Here is a 17,215-nt window from a genome sequence, read left to right as displayed (position 1 = left end):
CAGCAACAGTGTGTGAAAACATTGTGAAGACTTACAGAAAACGTTTGACCTGTGTCATTGCCAACAAAGGGTATATAACAAAGTATTGAGAAACTTTTGTTATTGACCAAATACTTATTTTCCACCATAATTTGCTAATAAATTCATAAAAAATCATACAATGTAATTTTCTGGATTTTTTCCCCTAATTTTGTCTGTCATAGTTGACGTCTACCTATGATGAAAATTACAGGCCTCTCTCATCTTTTTAAGTGGGAGAACTTGCACAATTGGTGGCTGACTAAATACTTTTTTTCCCCACTGTATTTCTATGATGAAACATACCGATATATAGCTATACCATGGGGCGTCATTTGGGTTCTTGCATTGGAATTATATTGAATTCTGCAGTAACCGAGTATTCCAGCCACTCTCTTCCTATGAACCATTTGCTATTAAATGAACGTTTTTGGACAGAGAACCTGCGGCTAGGGTAGGATTCTAGACTAACCTGGGCTGGCTCCACTGTTCCAAGATTGTCAGGAACAATCGGAGGTGGAGCAGGCTGTGGAGCCATTATCCTTGTGGAAGGGTGGGTAGGCTCTGCACGCAGAACTAGCTGGAGCTCGGCAGCGTCATCGCTTGGCAGCATCATCGCATGGGGTGGCGGCGGCGGCCTCGGTGGATTGATGCTGCTGCTGCTGCTGCTCATCACTCTCCTTCTCCTTTGTTTGGGTACTTTGGCGAAGCCAATTTCTTATATCCATTGTGGCAGTGGGAGATTAGCTGGTTCGAGCTAGCTAAATAGGCTAAGGCTAATAACACTAACGCATTTTACAGCTAGCTAAGAAGCTAACTAAACTCTGATGGTGGGGCATGAGGCAGAGTTGAGTGAAGCAGCTTCAATGGTAAACTTGACCCCGCCCTTATAAATAAATCTAATATTACAGACGGAGGCATAACACGTTATTCACTGAGCCTACCACAGATGGAAACCCAAAGGAGTCGTATCTAACTGCCCAGTTGCTTTCCAAAGTCCCCCTACAAACACCGCGACACGCTCTGTCCATTGTGCTGACACAGCGCAGCGGAGATACAGATTTTGCGCCAACCTGTCACTCAATCATTTGAACTTTTTTGCTATTTTTATATAGGTACAAAAAACTAAAACTGAAGGGACACAAGTTTCAACTGAGGGGGCTGAGCCCCCTTTGCCCCCTCGTGGAACCGGGGCCTGCTAAGAAAGGAAGGGCTAAGCCCAATGGAAGGACTAAGCCTAATGGAAAGACTAAGCCCAATGGAAAGACTAAGCCCAATGGAAAGACTAAACCCAATGGAAAGACTAAGCCCAATGGAAAGACTAAGCCCAATGGAAAGACTAAACCCAATGGAAAGACTAAGCCCAATGGAAAGACTAAGCCCAATGGAAAGACTAAGCCCAATGGAAAGACTAAGCCCAATGGAAAGACTAAGCCCAATGGAAAGACTAAGCCCAATGGAAAGACTAAGCCTAATGGAAAGACTAAGCCCAATGGAAAGACTAAGCCCAATGGAAAGACTAAGCCTAACCGAAGTGTATTTTTTCCCCCCTTTATTTTGACAGGGAGTCATGCTGAGACCATGGTCTCTTTTACAGATGAGCCCTGTATACACATCAATACACAAAAAGCAAAACACAATCATAGAAAACAAACACATTCTTCACTAAAAAGGTCCTCAATCTGCCTTTTGAATTGCCCTAGAGGCACCATCATCCAATTTTACAGAGCCTTGGAGATTATTCCACAAGTAAGGTGCAAACATACTAAAAGCTGATTTTTACCTGACTCATTAGTAAGTAGCATTGTGTTGTCTAACAATCTTTTCTTATCTTGTGCATGTTTGACAAACAGGCTCTGAATGGCTTCGTCCTGGTGGTCACTAATGATGGGACCATGTTTTACTCCTCTCACACCATCCAGGATTACCTGGGCTTCCACCAGGTACCGTACAGATTGTCCCTCCTCCCTTTCCGTACCCCAGTGAAGGTTCTATCCCTAAAGCAGGACCAGAGTGTTCTGTGCCTCAGCTCATTCATAATAGACAAGCAGGCATCTGGTGAGGCAGCTGGATCGTCTTTGGGGTCTTGGCTGACTAATAGCATTAATTCTACTGCTGGGTCAGCCTGGTGCAGCATTAGCATGCATGTTTGCAAACGTTAAAGCATGATCCTCCATCGACACATGGTCATCTCTGCTTGAGGTTTTTATAATTAATTGCATGCAATACAAACATAGAATGATACCCTGTAGAGCTGTAGAGGTTGTCCCTGTTGAGACAGATGCCTATGGCATCAAATAATTGGTTTTCTCTTGCTAAATAGATTTGATCTCAATGAGACTAACCCGTATAAACATGATTAAATGAAAATAGTATTCATTGGCGTTACGGTTGGGTTTGGGGGTTGCGTGCGGTGTCTGCTGCGATCTGTCGGGGGCCGTTGTCTGGGCCCTACCTGCTCGGTGAGGAGTCTGATTCTGCTCAGCAGGTCCACAGAGAGAGACTGGGAGAGAATAGTCTATTAATAGCATGGCCTTTAGTGGAAAGGGACCACCAGCCGTGGTAGTGGGCAGTGGGCAGCAGCCCTAGCCAGCACGACAGCATCACAGACACTGCAGAGATGGATGGGAATATGGCGGGGGGGGAGGGATAGTGAAGAGGCACGAAGGATTGAAACACTTCTCACACATTATGAAGTCTACTGTATGACATTCAGGCTCTGGAGAAGTTCAGCACACACTGAGACACTGGTAATTCAACACACTCTTGGAGAGATATCACCGACTCCTTCACTATAACAATGTTCCCATAACGTCACTCCTTCACTATAGCAATGTTCCAATAACGTCACTCCTTCACCATTGCAATGTTCCCATAACGTCACTCCTTCACTATAGTGATGTTCCCAAATACGACACTCCTTCAGTTTAGTGATGTTCCAATAATGTCAGTCCTTCAGTATAGCGATGTTCCCATAATGTCACTCCTTCAGTATAGTGATGTTCCATAACGTCACTCCATCAGTATAGTGATGTTCCATAACATCACTCATTCAGTATAGTGATGTTCCCATAACGTTACTCCTTCAGTATAGTGATGTTCCCATAATGTCACTCCTTCACTATAGCAATGTTCCAATAACGTCACTCCTTCACCATAGCAATGTTCCCATAATGTCACTGAAGGAGTGACATTATTGGAACATCACTATAGTGAAGGACTGACATTATGGGAACATCACTATACTGAAGGAGTGTCGTATTTGGGAACATCACTATAGTGAAGGACTGACATTATGGGAACATCACTATACTGAAGGAGTGACGTTATGGGAACATCGCTATAGTGAAGGAGTGACATTATTGGAACATCACTATACTGAAGGAGTGACGTTATGGGAACATCACTATACTGAAGGAATTACGTTATGGAACATCACTATACTGAAGGAGTGACGTTATGGGAACATCACTATACTGAAGGAGTGACGTTATGGGAACATCGCTATAGTGAAGGAGTGACATTATTGGAACATCACTATACTGAAGGAGTGACATTATTGGAACATCACTATAGTGAAGGACTGACATTATGGGAACATCACTATACTGAAGGAGTGTCGTATTTGGGAACATCACTATAGTGAAGGACTGACATTATGGGAACATCACTATACTGAAGGAGTGACGTTATGGGAACATCGCTATAGTGAAGGAGTGACATTATTGGAACATCACTATACTGAAGGAGTGACGTTATGGGAACATCACTATACTGAAGGAATTACGTTATGGAACATCACTATACTGAAGGAGTGACGTTATGGGAACATCACTATACTGAAGGAGTGACGTTATGGGAACATCGCTATAGTGAAGGAGTGACATTATTGGAACATCACTATAGTGAAGGAGTGACATTATGGGAACATTGCTATGGTGAAGGAGTGACATTATGGGAACATCACTATACTGAAGGAGTGACGTTATGGGAACATCACTATACTGAAGGAGTGACATTATGAGAACATCACTATACTGAAGGAGTGACGTTATGGGAACATCACTATACTGAAGGAGTGACATTATGGGAACATCACTATACTGAAGGAGTGACATTATTGGAACATCACTATAGTGAAGGAGTGACATTATGGGAACATCACTATACTGAAGGAGTGACATTATGGGAACATCACTATACTGAAGGAGTGAAGTTATAGGAACATCACTATACTGATGGAGTGACGTTATGGAACATCACTATACTGAAGGAGTGACGTTATGGGAACATCACTATACTGAAGGAGTGACATTATTGTTCCAATAATGTCACTCCTTCACTATAGCGATGTTCCCATAATGTCACTCCTTCACTATAGTGATGTTCCCATAATGTCACTCCTTCACCATTGCAATGTTCCCATAACGTCACTCCTTCACTATAGTGATGTTCCCAAATACGACACTCCTTCAGTATAGTGATGTTCCAATAACGTCACTCCTTCAGTATAGTGATGTTCCCATAATGTCACTCCTTCACTATAGCGATGTTCCCATAACGTCACTCTTTCAGTATACAGTGCATTCGGAAAGTATTCAGACCCCTTGACTTTTTCCACATTTTGTTACATTACAGCCTTATTCTAAAACCGATTAAGTTGTTTTTTTCCCTTATCAATCTACACACAATACCCCATAATGACAAAGCAAAAACAGGTTTTAGACATTTGTACAAATTTACTCAGTACTTTGTTGAAGCACCTTAGGCAGCGATTACAGTCTTCTTGGGTATGATGCTACAAGCTTGGCACACCTGTATTTGGGGAGTTTCTCCCATTCTTCTCTGCAGATTTTCAGGGCTCTCCAGAGATGTTAGATCGGGTTCAAGTCCGGGCTCTGGCTGGGCCACTCAAGGACATTCAGACTTGTCCTGAAGCCACTCCAGCGTTGTCTTGGCTGTGTGCTTAGGGTCGTTGTCCTGTTGGAAGGTGAACCTTCACCCCAGTCTGAGGTCCTGAGCGCTTTGGAGCAGGTTTTCATCAAGGATCTCTCTGTACTTTGCTCCGTTCATCTTTCCCTCGATCCTGACTAGTCTCCCAGTCCCTGCCGCTGAAAAACATCCCCACAGCATGATGCTGCCACAACCATGCTTCACCGTAGGGATGGTGCCAGGTTTCCTCCAGACATGACGCTTGACATTTAGGCCAAAGAGTTCAATCTTGGTTTCGTCAGACCAGAGAATCTTGTTTCTCATGGTCTGAAAGTCCTTCAGGTACCTTTTGGAAAACTCCAAGCGGGCTGTCATGTGCCTTTTACTGAGGAGGGGCTTCCGTCTGGCCACTTTACCATAAAGGCCTGATTGGTGGAGTGCTGCAAAGATGGTTGTCCTTCTGGAAGGTTATTCCATCTCCACAGAGGAACTCTGGAGCTCTGTCAGAGTGGCCATTGGGTTCTTGGTCACCTCCCTGACCAAGGCCCTTCTCCCCCGGTTGCTCAGTTTGGCCGGCCGGCCAGCTATAGGAAGAGTGTTGGGGTTTCCAAACTTCTTCCATTTAAGAATGATGGAGGCCACTGTGTTCTTGGGACCTTCAATGCTGCAGACATCTTTTAGTACCCTTGCCCAGATCTGTGCCTCAACACAATCCTGTCTCGGAGCTCTACGGACAAGTCCTTCAACCTCATGGCTTAGTTTTTGCTCTGACATGCACTGTCAACTGTGGGACCTTATATAGACAGGTGTGTGCCTTTCCAAATCATGTCCAATCAATTGCATTTATCACAGGTGGACTCCATTCAAGTTGTAGAAACATCTCAAGGATGATCAATGGAAACAGGATGGACCAGAGCTCAATTTCTAGTCTCATAGGAAACGGTCTGAATGCTTATGTAAATAAGATATTTCAGTTTTTTTAAAATTTCTAAAAACCTGTTTTTCGCATTGTCATTATGGGTTTATTGTGTGTAGATAGATAAGGGGAAAAAATATTTAATCCATTTCAAGTCTGTAACGTAGCAAAATGTGGAAAAAGTCAAGGGGTCTGAATTCTTTCTGAATGCACTGAAGCAGTATAGTGTCTGAAGTTCCCAGAATATAATTTGCATAAGGATGCCCTCTATCATTTAGATGTTGTTTGTGTCTGTATTGTGCATGCTTTCCATAATCTTTATTTTAACGACCTACATATGATTGATATTTTCCATAATCTTTATTTTGTTTGTCTCTATATAATCTAACATAATCCCTCCCTTCCTTCGTACCCATCTCTCTCTCTCTCTCTCTCTCTCTCTCTCTCTCTCTCTCTCTCTCTCTCTCTCTCTCTCTCTCTCTCTCTCTCTCCCTACACCCTCTCTCTCTCCCTACCTCCCTCCTCTCTCCCTCTCTCTCTCCCTCCCTACACCCTCTCTCTCTCCCTACCTCCCTCCTCTCTCTCTCCCTACCTCCATCCTCTCTCTCTCCCTCCCTACACCCTCTCTCTCTCTCCCTCCCTCCCTCCTCTCTCGCTCTCCCTACCTCCCTCCTCTCTCTCTCTCTCCTTACCTCCCTACCTCCCTCCCTCCCTCTCTTTCCTTCCTCAGACTGATATTATGCACCAGAGTGTGTATGAGCTGGTCCACACTGAGGACCAGCAGGAGCTGAGGAGGAACCTCCACTGGGCCCTCAGCCCACCTGCCGTCGTGGGAGAGTCCTCCTCAGGTGACTTCCTACCTCCATGTTGGACCCTGAAACACCACCTCCATGTTAGACCCTGAAACACCACCTCCATGTTAGACCCTGAAACACCACCTCCATGTTAGACCCTGAAACACCACCTCCATGTTAGACCCTGAAACACCACCTCCATGTTAGACCCTGAAACACCACCTCCATGTTAGACCCTGAAACACCACCTCCATGTTAGACCCTGAAACACCACCTCCATGTTAGACCCTGAAACACCACCTCCATGTTAGACCCTGAAACACCACCTCCATGTTAGACCCCGAAACACCACCTCCATGTTAGACCCCGAAACACCACCTCCATGTTAGACCCCGAAACACCACCTCCATGTTAGACCCTGAAACACCACCTCCATGTTAGACCCTGAAACACCACCTCCATGTTAGACCTTGAAACACCACCTCCATGTTAGACCTTGAAACACCACCTCCATGTTAGACCCTGAAACACCACCTCCATGTTAGACCCTGAAACACCACCTCCATGTTAGACCCTGAAACACCACCTCCATGTTAGACCCTGAAACACCACCTCCATGTTAGACCCTGAAACACCACCTCCATGTTAGACCCTGATACACCACCTCCATGTTAGACCCTGAAACACCACCTCCATGTTAGACTCCGAAACACCACCTCCATGTTAGACCCTGAAACACCACCTCCATGTTAGACCTTGAAACACCACCTCCATGTTAGACCTTGAAACACCACCTCCATGTTAGACCCTGAAACACCACCTCCATGTTAGACCCTGAAACACCACCTCCATGTTAGACCTTGAAACACCACCTCCATGTTAGACCCTGAAACACCACCTCCATGTTAGACCTTGAAACACCACCTCCATGTTAGACCCTGAAACACCACCTCCATGTTAGACCTTGAAACACCACCTCCATGTTAGACCTTGAAACACCACCTCCATGTTAGACCCCGAAACACCACCTCCATGTTAGACCTTGAAACACCACCTCCATGTTAGACCTTGAAACACCACCTCCATGTTAGACCTTGAAACACCACCTCCATGTTAGACCCTGAAACACCACCTCCATGTTAGACCCTGAAACACCACCTCCATGTTAGACCCTGAAACACCACCTCCATGTTAGACCTTGAAACACCACCTCCATGTTAGACCCTGAAACACCACCTCCATGTTAGACCCTGAAACACCACCTCCATGTTAGACCCTGAAACACCACCTCCATGTTAGACCCTGAAACACCACCTCCATGTTAGACCCTGAAACACCACCTCCATGTTAGACCTTGATACACCACCTCCATGTTAGACCCTGAAACACCACCTCCATGTTAGACTCCGAAACACCACCTCCATGTTAGACCCTGAAACACCACCTCCATGTTAGACCTTGAAACACCACCTCCATGTTAGACCTTGAAACACCACCTCCATGTTAGACCCTGAAACACCACCTCCATGTTAGACCCTGAAACACCACCTCCATGTTAGACCTTGAAACACCACCTCCATGTTAGACCCTGAAACACCACCTCCATGTTAGACCTTGAAACACCACCTCCATGTTAGACCCTGAAACACCACCTCCATGTTAGACCTTGAAACACCACCTCCATGTTAGACCTTGAAACACCACCTCCATGTTAGACCCCGAAACACCACCTCCATGTTAGACCTTGAAACACCACCTCCATCAATGAAAAAACATTAATGGAGATTCAAACATAGAAATTAATGAAGAACTTTCAATAGCATTTCCTATGAATACCCTCTGCATAATGCATTACAAATGCAGTTATAATACCTTATGCGTAATGCATGAAATAAGTATCTAATAACTCATTAGTATTATTATGCATTATATAAACATCCAGAACTAATAACTGCACATAAACATCTATAACCTTTACAACCCTAAATCCGTAAACATGGGCACCCTCATAGATATCATCCTGACTAATTTACCCTCTAAATACACCTCCGCTATCTTCAACCAGGATCTCAGCGATCACTGCCTCATTGCTTGCGTCCGTAATGGGTCCGTGGTCAAACGAACACCCCTCATCACTGTCAAACGCTCCCTAAAACACTTTAGCGAGCAGGCCTTTTTAATTGACCTGGCCCGGGTATCCTGGATGGATATTGACCTCATTCCGTCAGTAGATGCCTGGTTGTTCTTTGTGCTTTCCTCTCCATCTTAAATAAGCATGCCCCATTCAAAAAATGCAGAACTAAGAACAGATATAGCCCCTGGTTCACCCCAAACTTGACTGCCCTTGACCAGCACAAAAACATCCTGTGGCATACTGCATTAGCATCGAACAGCCCCCGCGATATGCAACTTTTCAGGGAAGTCAGGAACCAATATACACAATCAGTTAGGAAAGCAAAAGGCTAGCTTTTTCAAACAGAAATTTGCATCCTGTAGCACTAACTCCAAAAAGTTTTGGGACACTGTAAAGTCCATGGAGACTAAAAGCACCTCCTCCCAGCTGCCCAATGCACTGAGGCTAGGAAACACTGTCACCCCCGATAAATCTACGATAAACGAGAATTTCAACAAGCATTTTGCTATGGCTGGCCATGCTTTCCACCTGGCTACCCCTACCGCGGCCAGCAGCACTGCACCCTCCGCTGCAACTTGCCCATGCCACCCCCCCGCTTCTCCTTCACCCAAATTCAGACAGCTGATGTTCTGAAAGAGCTGCAAAATCTGGACCTCTACAAATCAGCTGGGCTAGACAATCTGGACCCTTTCTTTCTAAAATTAGCCGCCGAAATTGTTGCAACCCCTATTACTAGCCTGTTCAACCTCTCTTTCGTATCGTCTGAGATCCCCAGAGATTGGAAAGCTGCCACGATCATCCCCCTCTTCAAAGGGGGTGACACTCTAGATCCAAACTGTTACAGACCTATATCCATCCTGCCCTGCCTTTCGAAAGAATTTGAAAGCCAAGTTAACAAACAGCTCACCGACCATTTCGAATCCCACCGTACCTTCTCCGCTATGCAATCTGGTTTCCGAGCTGGTCATAGGTCCACCTCAGCCACGCTCAAGGTCCTAAACGATATTATAACCGCGATCGATAAAAGACAGTACTGTGCAGCCGTCTTCATCGACCTGGCCAAGGCTTTCAACTCTGTCAATCACCGCATTATTATTGGCAGACTAAATAGCCTTGGTTTCCAGTGGCGGCTGGTGAAAAATATTCTCGGTGGGGCTGTGCCATACTTTTTTTTTCCTGTAACCATCGCGATATATTTTAACACAAACTGCAGGACAGCAGTGCTCAGTGAAACATTCAGTAATTATTTAATGCCAATATTAAAAAGTTGAGGCATTCTTACACAAAAACATATTACACAAACCCAAGCCTTTCATTTGCATTTAAAGTGAACTTTTCACCATTGGTAGTAAACAGGCAACGCAACAGGCATGCTGTCAGAACAGAGTGGAAAGTGGACAATAACATGAAATTATTATAAAGTTTATAGGAAATCTTACACTGTATAAAAGGATGTATAATATAGAAATGGATATCAAGTGGATGAACTCAAACCTTTGACTGGAAGAATAGCATACAGTATTTTATGATCATACTAAATGTGACTAATTGTTAATGTGCTCCAGAACTGCAACAATTAATTGATACAAAACAACATATATACAGTAATATTAGCAAAGACACTATTAAGACTTTCTAGAGTACCATATATAACTGGATTTTTTATGCTAAGGTCAACGATATACAAAGAAACATGCGGCCAGAGCTGCTCTGTGTGTGTGTGTCTGTCATCTTATTTGTACAGGAATTTTGCCCGTCTGTCCTTCTGAGTGGCAAACCTCTCAATGACCCTTTGATTAAAGTCAGGAATGTCCCTGACAAGTTTCTTCTCCATGGAGAGCATGGCCAGAGCGTTCAGGCGATCCTGTGTCATGCTGTTTCTCAGGAAGGTCTTGATCCTTTTCAGTGTAGAGAAGCACCTTTCTGACTCAGCAGTTGTCATGGGTGTGGTGATGAGGATCTTGAGGAGGCTGGCAGTCTCTGTGAAAGTGCTCTGAAGGTTGTTCTCCATGAAGAACTGGTACAGGGGCACTGCACCACTACAAGCCTTGAACTCACTGTTCTCATAGATGAGGGACAGTTCGGTTTTGAGCTTGGCCTTGTTCAACATGGGGTACGCCTCCACGGTTGTTTCAAGCGCTGTATCGGGGAACTTCACACTGTGTTGTGGGAACAACTCTCCGTGCAATAGTGTTGCGCTGATGAGGTGCTGGGTGAAGGAGAACCTCTCTTTGGCATGACTCAGGATGGTATCACATACCTGTAAAAGATACATCATCAGCTTTAATTTGCAATTAAGCTATTTTGATGCAAGTGATCCTGACTGACACATGCCTATGTCCAACTCAAGTATATGATTACCAAGGTGCTGATTGTTCAGGGTTTTGGCTACATACTACCAGGCCTGAAAAAAGTTCTAGGGGAAACACTGACAATTACATCACAACTTACCTCTATAGCCAACCTCTGTTGTTCTCCTGGTCCCAGCATCCTCCGTCGCTTGATGGGCTGTTGCTGCTCGTCAGATGCGCTGTCCCCACACAAAGAGGGAATTGAGGCCCTGGGTCCAAAAAATAAAGTTTAATTTGATAACTTGCAATCAGACTTCTTAACTCACTGTAATTCCCCCCTCAACACACAACCAGTGACTTTTATATATATATATATATATATATATATATATATATATATATATATATATAGACAGACAGACAGACAGACAGACAGACAGATAGTGTGTATATACACACAAACTATGTCTAGTAACTGCTTTTAACCTGTGATGTACATAATTAACTGATGTTATTACGTTTTAAAGCCTTTTTCTATTACATTTGTGAGAGGGATGCAACATCATTTTGTTCTGCTGTGCACTTAGCAATAAAGTTAATCTTCAATAACAACTAGGCCTCTTCTAGAAATTGACCTGGTGGACACCTGAATAATTATTACAAACTGTGTAGTACTTTCCTGCATTATTATCAACGTCTGATTGTGTCTTCTCTTTCCTTTTAAAATACTAAAACAAATATAATTGTGACGGCTCTATGATAATCACTCACTTTGATGACCAGACACATTTAGGCTTTTAAACTGTTGTAAGTGAACTATTCATCTTTCTAACAACATCTTTATCAGCCAATAGTAAATATAGTTATTTACCTGATTGTTAGCATGCTGTCTGTGAACCTCTGGACAAGTGCTTTAATGAAGACAGGGTCGATGTTCCTCTTCTGCAGCTGGCTGAAAAGCATGTCCACATTTGGCATGATCTTGTGGAACAGTGCCAGGAAAAAACAGAAAGCCTCGTCTTCGAGCATCCTCACAAAGCCCCCCGCCTCTCTGACAGTCGGGGCATCAAAGTTCCCAGAGTCTCTGATGGTCTGGAAACACGTTAGGAGGTCATCCCTGTACTCGTACACAGTGTTTACAGCGCGACTGTGGAAGTTCCACCGTGTTGTAGAGGCTCTGGGAGTCTATGCGCAACCACTTCGTCAAGCACGGTGGTTCGCTTGGGAGACCTGGAGAAGAAAGCAGAAAATCCTGCAAGGTCGGAAAAGAAAGTGCCGATCCTGGGGATGCGTGAAGTAGCCTGCTGCATGATGAGGTTCAGCTGATGTGCATAGCAGTGGACGTAGTGCGCATTTTCGTACACATCCACTATTTTACGCTGCACTCCGCCGGTGGCTCCCCTCATCACACTTGCTCCGTCGTAAGCCTGGGCAATAAGTTTGGCCTTTTGTCCATGTGAGAGTATGGTGCTGAGCCTCTCCAGCAGCGCTGTAGCGATGGTGTCGGCGGTTGCGTTCTCGATCAAAATGAACTCGAAAAAACGCTCTTGGACGTTACTTTTAGCATCGATGTAGCGTATCACAAGCACCAACTGGCAGTGGGTGGAAACGTCAGTTGTCTCGTCAGCTTGAATGGCGATAAAATCAGCACTCTTTACTTCCTCCAGGATGTAATCCTTAAGCACTGACAGCATACAGTCCAACAGCTCGTTCTGTATCGTCTTTGACGTGCCCTTAAAAACGGTAGCTGTCTTCAGGTGCTCCTCCAGCACACTGTCGAGGGAGGCAACAAAATCCACTAAGCCCCGGAAAATGCCGGGGTTGTCCGAGAGTCAGTCTCCTCGTGCCCACGCAAGGCCAACTCAAAAGCCCCACAGAACTTCACACAATCGATAATTTTGGATAGAATGTGCCTGTTTTTATCCACCTCCTCATTGTGTTTCCTCACCGCAATCCTGTGGCCGTCATCCAGCTGCGTAGCAATGTTCACCCTTCCTAATACAGCTAGCTTTACAGAGTTGTCCATGTGTGCCCTGGTGTTCTCATGTTTCTTTACCTTCTCTGACAGGTGCTTCATATCCCTCACTCCGGTACCTGTCCATGCTGAATCTGAACCCGTCGTTTTAAAAGCAAGCACGGAAAGCAAAATAAAGCATTAGCATCAGTGCACCCAGCTAGCCAAGCCTTCCTGGTGTACCAGCTACGGGAGAAGCCGCGCATATACTGCTTCCCTTTCTCGCTAGCCTGCTGTCTGATTGAGAGGTCAGGTTGATCTGGGCCCAGCTCTTTCACCCGAACTTTCTCTGACAAAGTTCTCCTCTCAAACGGATCTTGGAGGAGAGATTTCACCGAGTTAGGGTTGGGTCTTGGAGGAGTAACGTTTGCGCTCGCCATTGTCGTCTAGTAAAAATGGCGCCACTGGAGCCCGGTCCTTATTTTATCAGGGGCGAGCTTGGGGCGATAAAATAATCGCCCTCCTTGGATTCGATTTAAGATCGCTGATTGGCTACATTTTATGTCATACATTCATATCTTAAATTAGCAATTGGCTTAACTGCTACGTAGACCCGCCTCCTCGGGGCACTTTCTGTATCGCCCAGAGCTGACGAGGCGTTTGACAGGCAGAGGAAAGGTTGCGAATATGATTTTCTATCATATCTTACACATATTACTGTGTGCATTCCATATTTCAAACACACAAATATTGACATACTGATGTTTTTATTATTATTATTATTATTTTTATTTATTTTTAATTTTATTTTTTTAAATAATTTTATTTAAGGGGGCGGCGCCCTAGCGCCCTCTATCGGCCAGCCGCCACTGTTGGTTTCTCAAATGACTGCCTCGCCTGGTTCGCCAAGTACTTCTCAGATAGAGTTCAATGTGTCAAATCGGAGGGCCTGTTGTCTGGACCTCTGGCAGTCTCTATGGGGGTGCCACAGGGTTCAATTTTCGGGCCGACTCAATTCTCTGTGTATATCAATTATGTTGCTCTTGCTGCTGGTGGCTCTCAGATCCACCTCTACGCAGACGACACCATTTTGTATACATCTGGCTGTCACACCCTGGCTCGGGGACTCAATATGTTGAGCCAGGGTGTGTTCATTCTATGTTTTCTGTTTCTCTGGTGGGTGTTCTAGGTTGTTTATTTTCTATGTTTGCCGGTGTGACTCCCAATCAGAGGCAAACGAGTGTCAGCTGTCGGCTGTTTGTCTCTGATTGGGAGCCATATTTAATCTGTCTGTTTTTCTTTCGGGTGGTGGGATTTTGTTCGTGTTTGGTTGTGTATTGACCATTGACTGTCACGTCGTTTTGTTGTTTTGATCGGGTGATCATTCTAATAAATAATATGTTCACATTCAACGCTGCGCCTTGGTCCTCCTCCTCATTGGTAGACGATCGTGACAGAAAATCCCACCTTAACCAGATCAAGCAGCGTGACGAGGAGAGAGGATGGACGTGGGAGGAGATGATTGCGAGTCTGGCAAGAGGGAGAGAGGCCTGGGCCACGGGGAGGAGAGACCCCCAGGAAATTTTTAGGGGGGGGTCACGACGTCGGGGCAGCAGGTGTACGGGTTAGAGCAGTGCAAAGCGTTGGCAGAGAAGGCCGCCAGGTTAGGGGGGCCACTGGGCACAAAGGAGAGGGAAAGTGTGGAGGCACGGCGAGAGGTACTGGGGTGTGTTACCAGTCCGGTCCGGCCCGTTCCTGATCCCTGCGTGGGGCCAGTGGTGTGTGTCCCCAGTACAGCCCGGCCTGTTCCTGCCATTCCCACCAAGTCTGTGGTGTGCGTCGACAGCCCGGCCCGGCCTGTTCCTGCCATTCCCACCAAGTCAGTGGTGCGCGTCGTCAGCCCAGCCCGGCCCGTTCCTGCGCTCCGCACCGAGTCTGTGGTGCGCGTCGCCAGCCCAGTCCGGCCCATCCAAGCTTCTCGCATAAAGCCTACGGTGTGCGTCGCCAGCCCAGCCCGGCCTGTCCCTGCTCCACGCACAAAGCCTACGGGGTGCGTCGCCAGCCCAGCCCGGCCTGTCCCTGCTCCACGCACAAAGCCTACGGGGTGCGTCGCCAGCCCGACCCGGCCTGTTCCTGCCACTCGCACCAAACCAGGGGTGCGAGTCGCCAGCCAGGTCCAGCCTTTTCCTGCCACTCGCACCAAGCCAGGAGTGCGAGTCGCCAGCCTGGTCCAGCCTGTTCCTGCCACTCGCACCAAGCCAGGGGTACGAGTCGTCAGCCTGGTCCAGCCCGTTCCTGCTCTCCGCACCAAGTCTGTGGTGCGCGTCGCCAGCCCATTCCGGTCCATTCCTGCTCCACGCACCAAGCCAGGGGTGTGTATCGTCAGCCCGGTCCGATCCGTTCCTGTTCCACGCACCAGGCCAGGGGCGCGTGTCGTCAGTCCGGCTCCGGCCAGCGGGGCTAGACAGGACCAGGGGTACTTTGGGGGGTTGGAGAGGAAGTGGGGATCTAGCCCAGAGCCGGAGCCGCCGCCGAGGAATGCCCACCCAGCCCTCCCCTGTTTTCGCTCGTATTTAGGCGCGGTCGCAGTCCGCGCCTTTAGGGGGGGGTACTGTCACACCCTGGCTCGGGGACTCAATATGTTGAGCCAGGGTGTGTTCATTCTATGTTTTCTGTTTCTCTGGTGGGTGTTCTAGGTTGTTTATTTTCTATGTTTGCCGGTGTGACTCCCAATCAGAAGCAAACGAGTGTCAGCTGTCGGCTGTTTGTCTCTGATTGGGAGCCATATTTAATCTGTCTGTTTTTCTTTCGGGTGGTGGGATTTTGTTCGTGTTTGGTTGTGTATTGACCATTGACTGTCACGTCGTTTTGTTGTTTTGATCGGGTGATCATTCTAATAAATAATATGTTCACATTCAACGCTGCGCCTTGGTCCTCCTCCTCATTGGTAGACGATCGTGACACTGGCCCTTCATTGGACACTGTGTTAACAAACCTCCAAACGAGCTTCAATGCCATACAACACTCCTTCTGTAGCCTCCAACTGCTCTTAAACGCTAGTAAAACTAAATGCATGCTCTTCAATCGAATGCTGCGTGCACCCGCCCGCCCGACTAGAATCACTACTCTCGGCGGGTCTGACTTAGAATATGTGGACAACTACAAATACCTAGGTGTCTGGTTAGACCGTAAACTCTCCTTCCAGACTCACATTAAGCATCTCCAATCCAAAGTTAAATCTAGAATTGGCTTCCTATTTCGTAACAAAGCCTCCTTCACTCATGCTGCCGAACATGCCCTCGTAAAACTGACTATCCTACCGATCCTTGACTTCGGCGATGTCATTTACAAAATAGCCTCCAACACTCTACTCAGCAAATTGGATGTAGTCTATCACAGGGCCATCTGTTTTGTCACCAAAGCCCCATATACTACCCACCATTGTGACCTGTACGCTCTTGTTGGCTGGCCCTCACTACATATTCGTCGCCAAACTCACTGGCGCCAGGTCATCTATAAATCACTGCTAGGCAAATCCCTGCCTTATTTTAGCTCATTGGTCACCATAGCAACACACACCCGTAGTATGCGCTCCAGCAGGTATATCTCACTGGTCATCCCCAAAGCCAAAACCTCCTTTGGCCGCCATTCCTTCCAGTTCTCTGCTGCCAATGACTGGAACGAACTGCAAAAATCTCTGAAGCTGGAGACACTTATCTCCCTCACTAACTTTAAGCATCAGTTGTCAGAGAAGCTTACCGATCACTGCACCTGTACACAGCCCATCTGTAATTAGCCCACCCAACTACCACATCCCCATATTGTTATTTATTTTGCTCATTTGCACCCCAGTATCTCTATTTGTACATCATCTTTTGCACATCTACCACTCCAGTGTTAATACTAAATTGTAATTATTTTGCACTATGGCCTATTTATTGCCTTACCTCCATAACTTACTACATTTGCACACACTGTATATAGATTTTCTATTGTGTTATTGACTGTACGTTTTTGTTTATTCCATATGTAACTCTGTGTTGTTGTTGTTTTTATCGCACTGCTTTGCTTTATCTTGGCCAGGTCGCAGTTGTAAATTAGAACTTGTTCTCAACTGGCTTACCTGGTTAAATAAAGGTGGAAAAAAAAGAAGAGAAAGGCAAAGGCCTCTGCACT

General features: G+C 46.1%; 1 protein-coding gene across 1 annotated transcript in view; it reads left to right on the top strand.

The window, feature by feature from the left end:
- The window catches only part of LOC121554944 (aryl hydrocarbon receptor-like), an 85,689-nt gene that overhangs the window by 52,149 nt on the left and 16,325 nt on the right, over positions 1–17,215 (top strand). Inside the window, exons 4-5 of the mRNA XM_041868650.1 lie at positions 1,872–1,961; positions 6,597–6,714. Of these exons, the coding sequence (XP_041724584.1) occupies positions 1,872–1,961; positions 6,597–6,714 (208 nt within the window). The remainder of the gene's footprint in view (positions 1–1,871; positions 1,962–6,596; positions 6,715–17,215) is intronic.

The sequence above is a fragment of the Coregonus clupeaformis genome, chromosome 40 (genome assembly GCF_020615455.1).
Source record: "Coregonus clupeaformis isolate EN_2021a chromosome 40, ASM2061545v1, whole genome shotgun sequence".
Classification (NCBI taxonomy): Eukaryota; Metazoa; Chordata; class Actinopteri; order Salmoniformes; family Salmonidae; genus Coregonus; species Coregonus clupeaformis.
The sequence above is the reverse complement of the archived record's forward strand: the minus strand, read 5'-3'. Positions and strand labels throughout refer to the sequence as shown.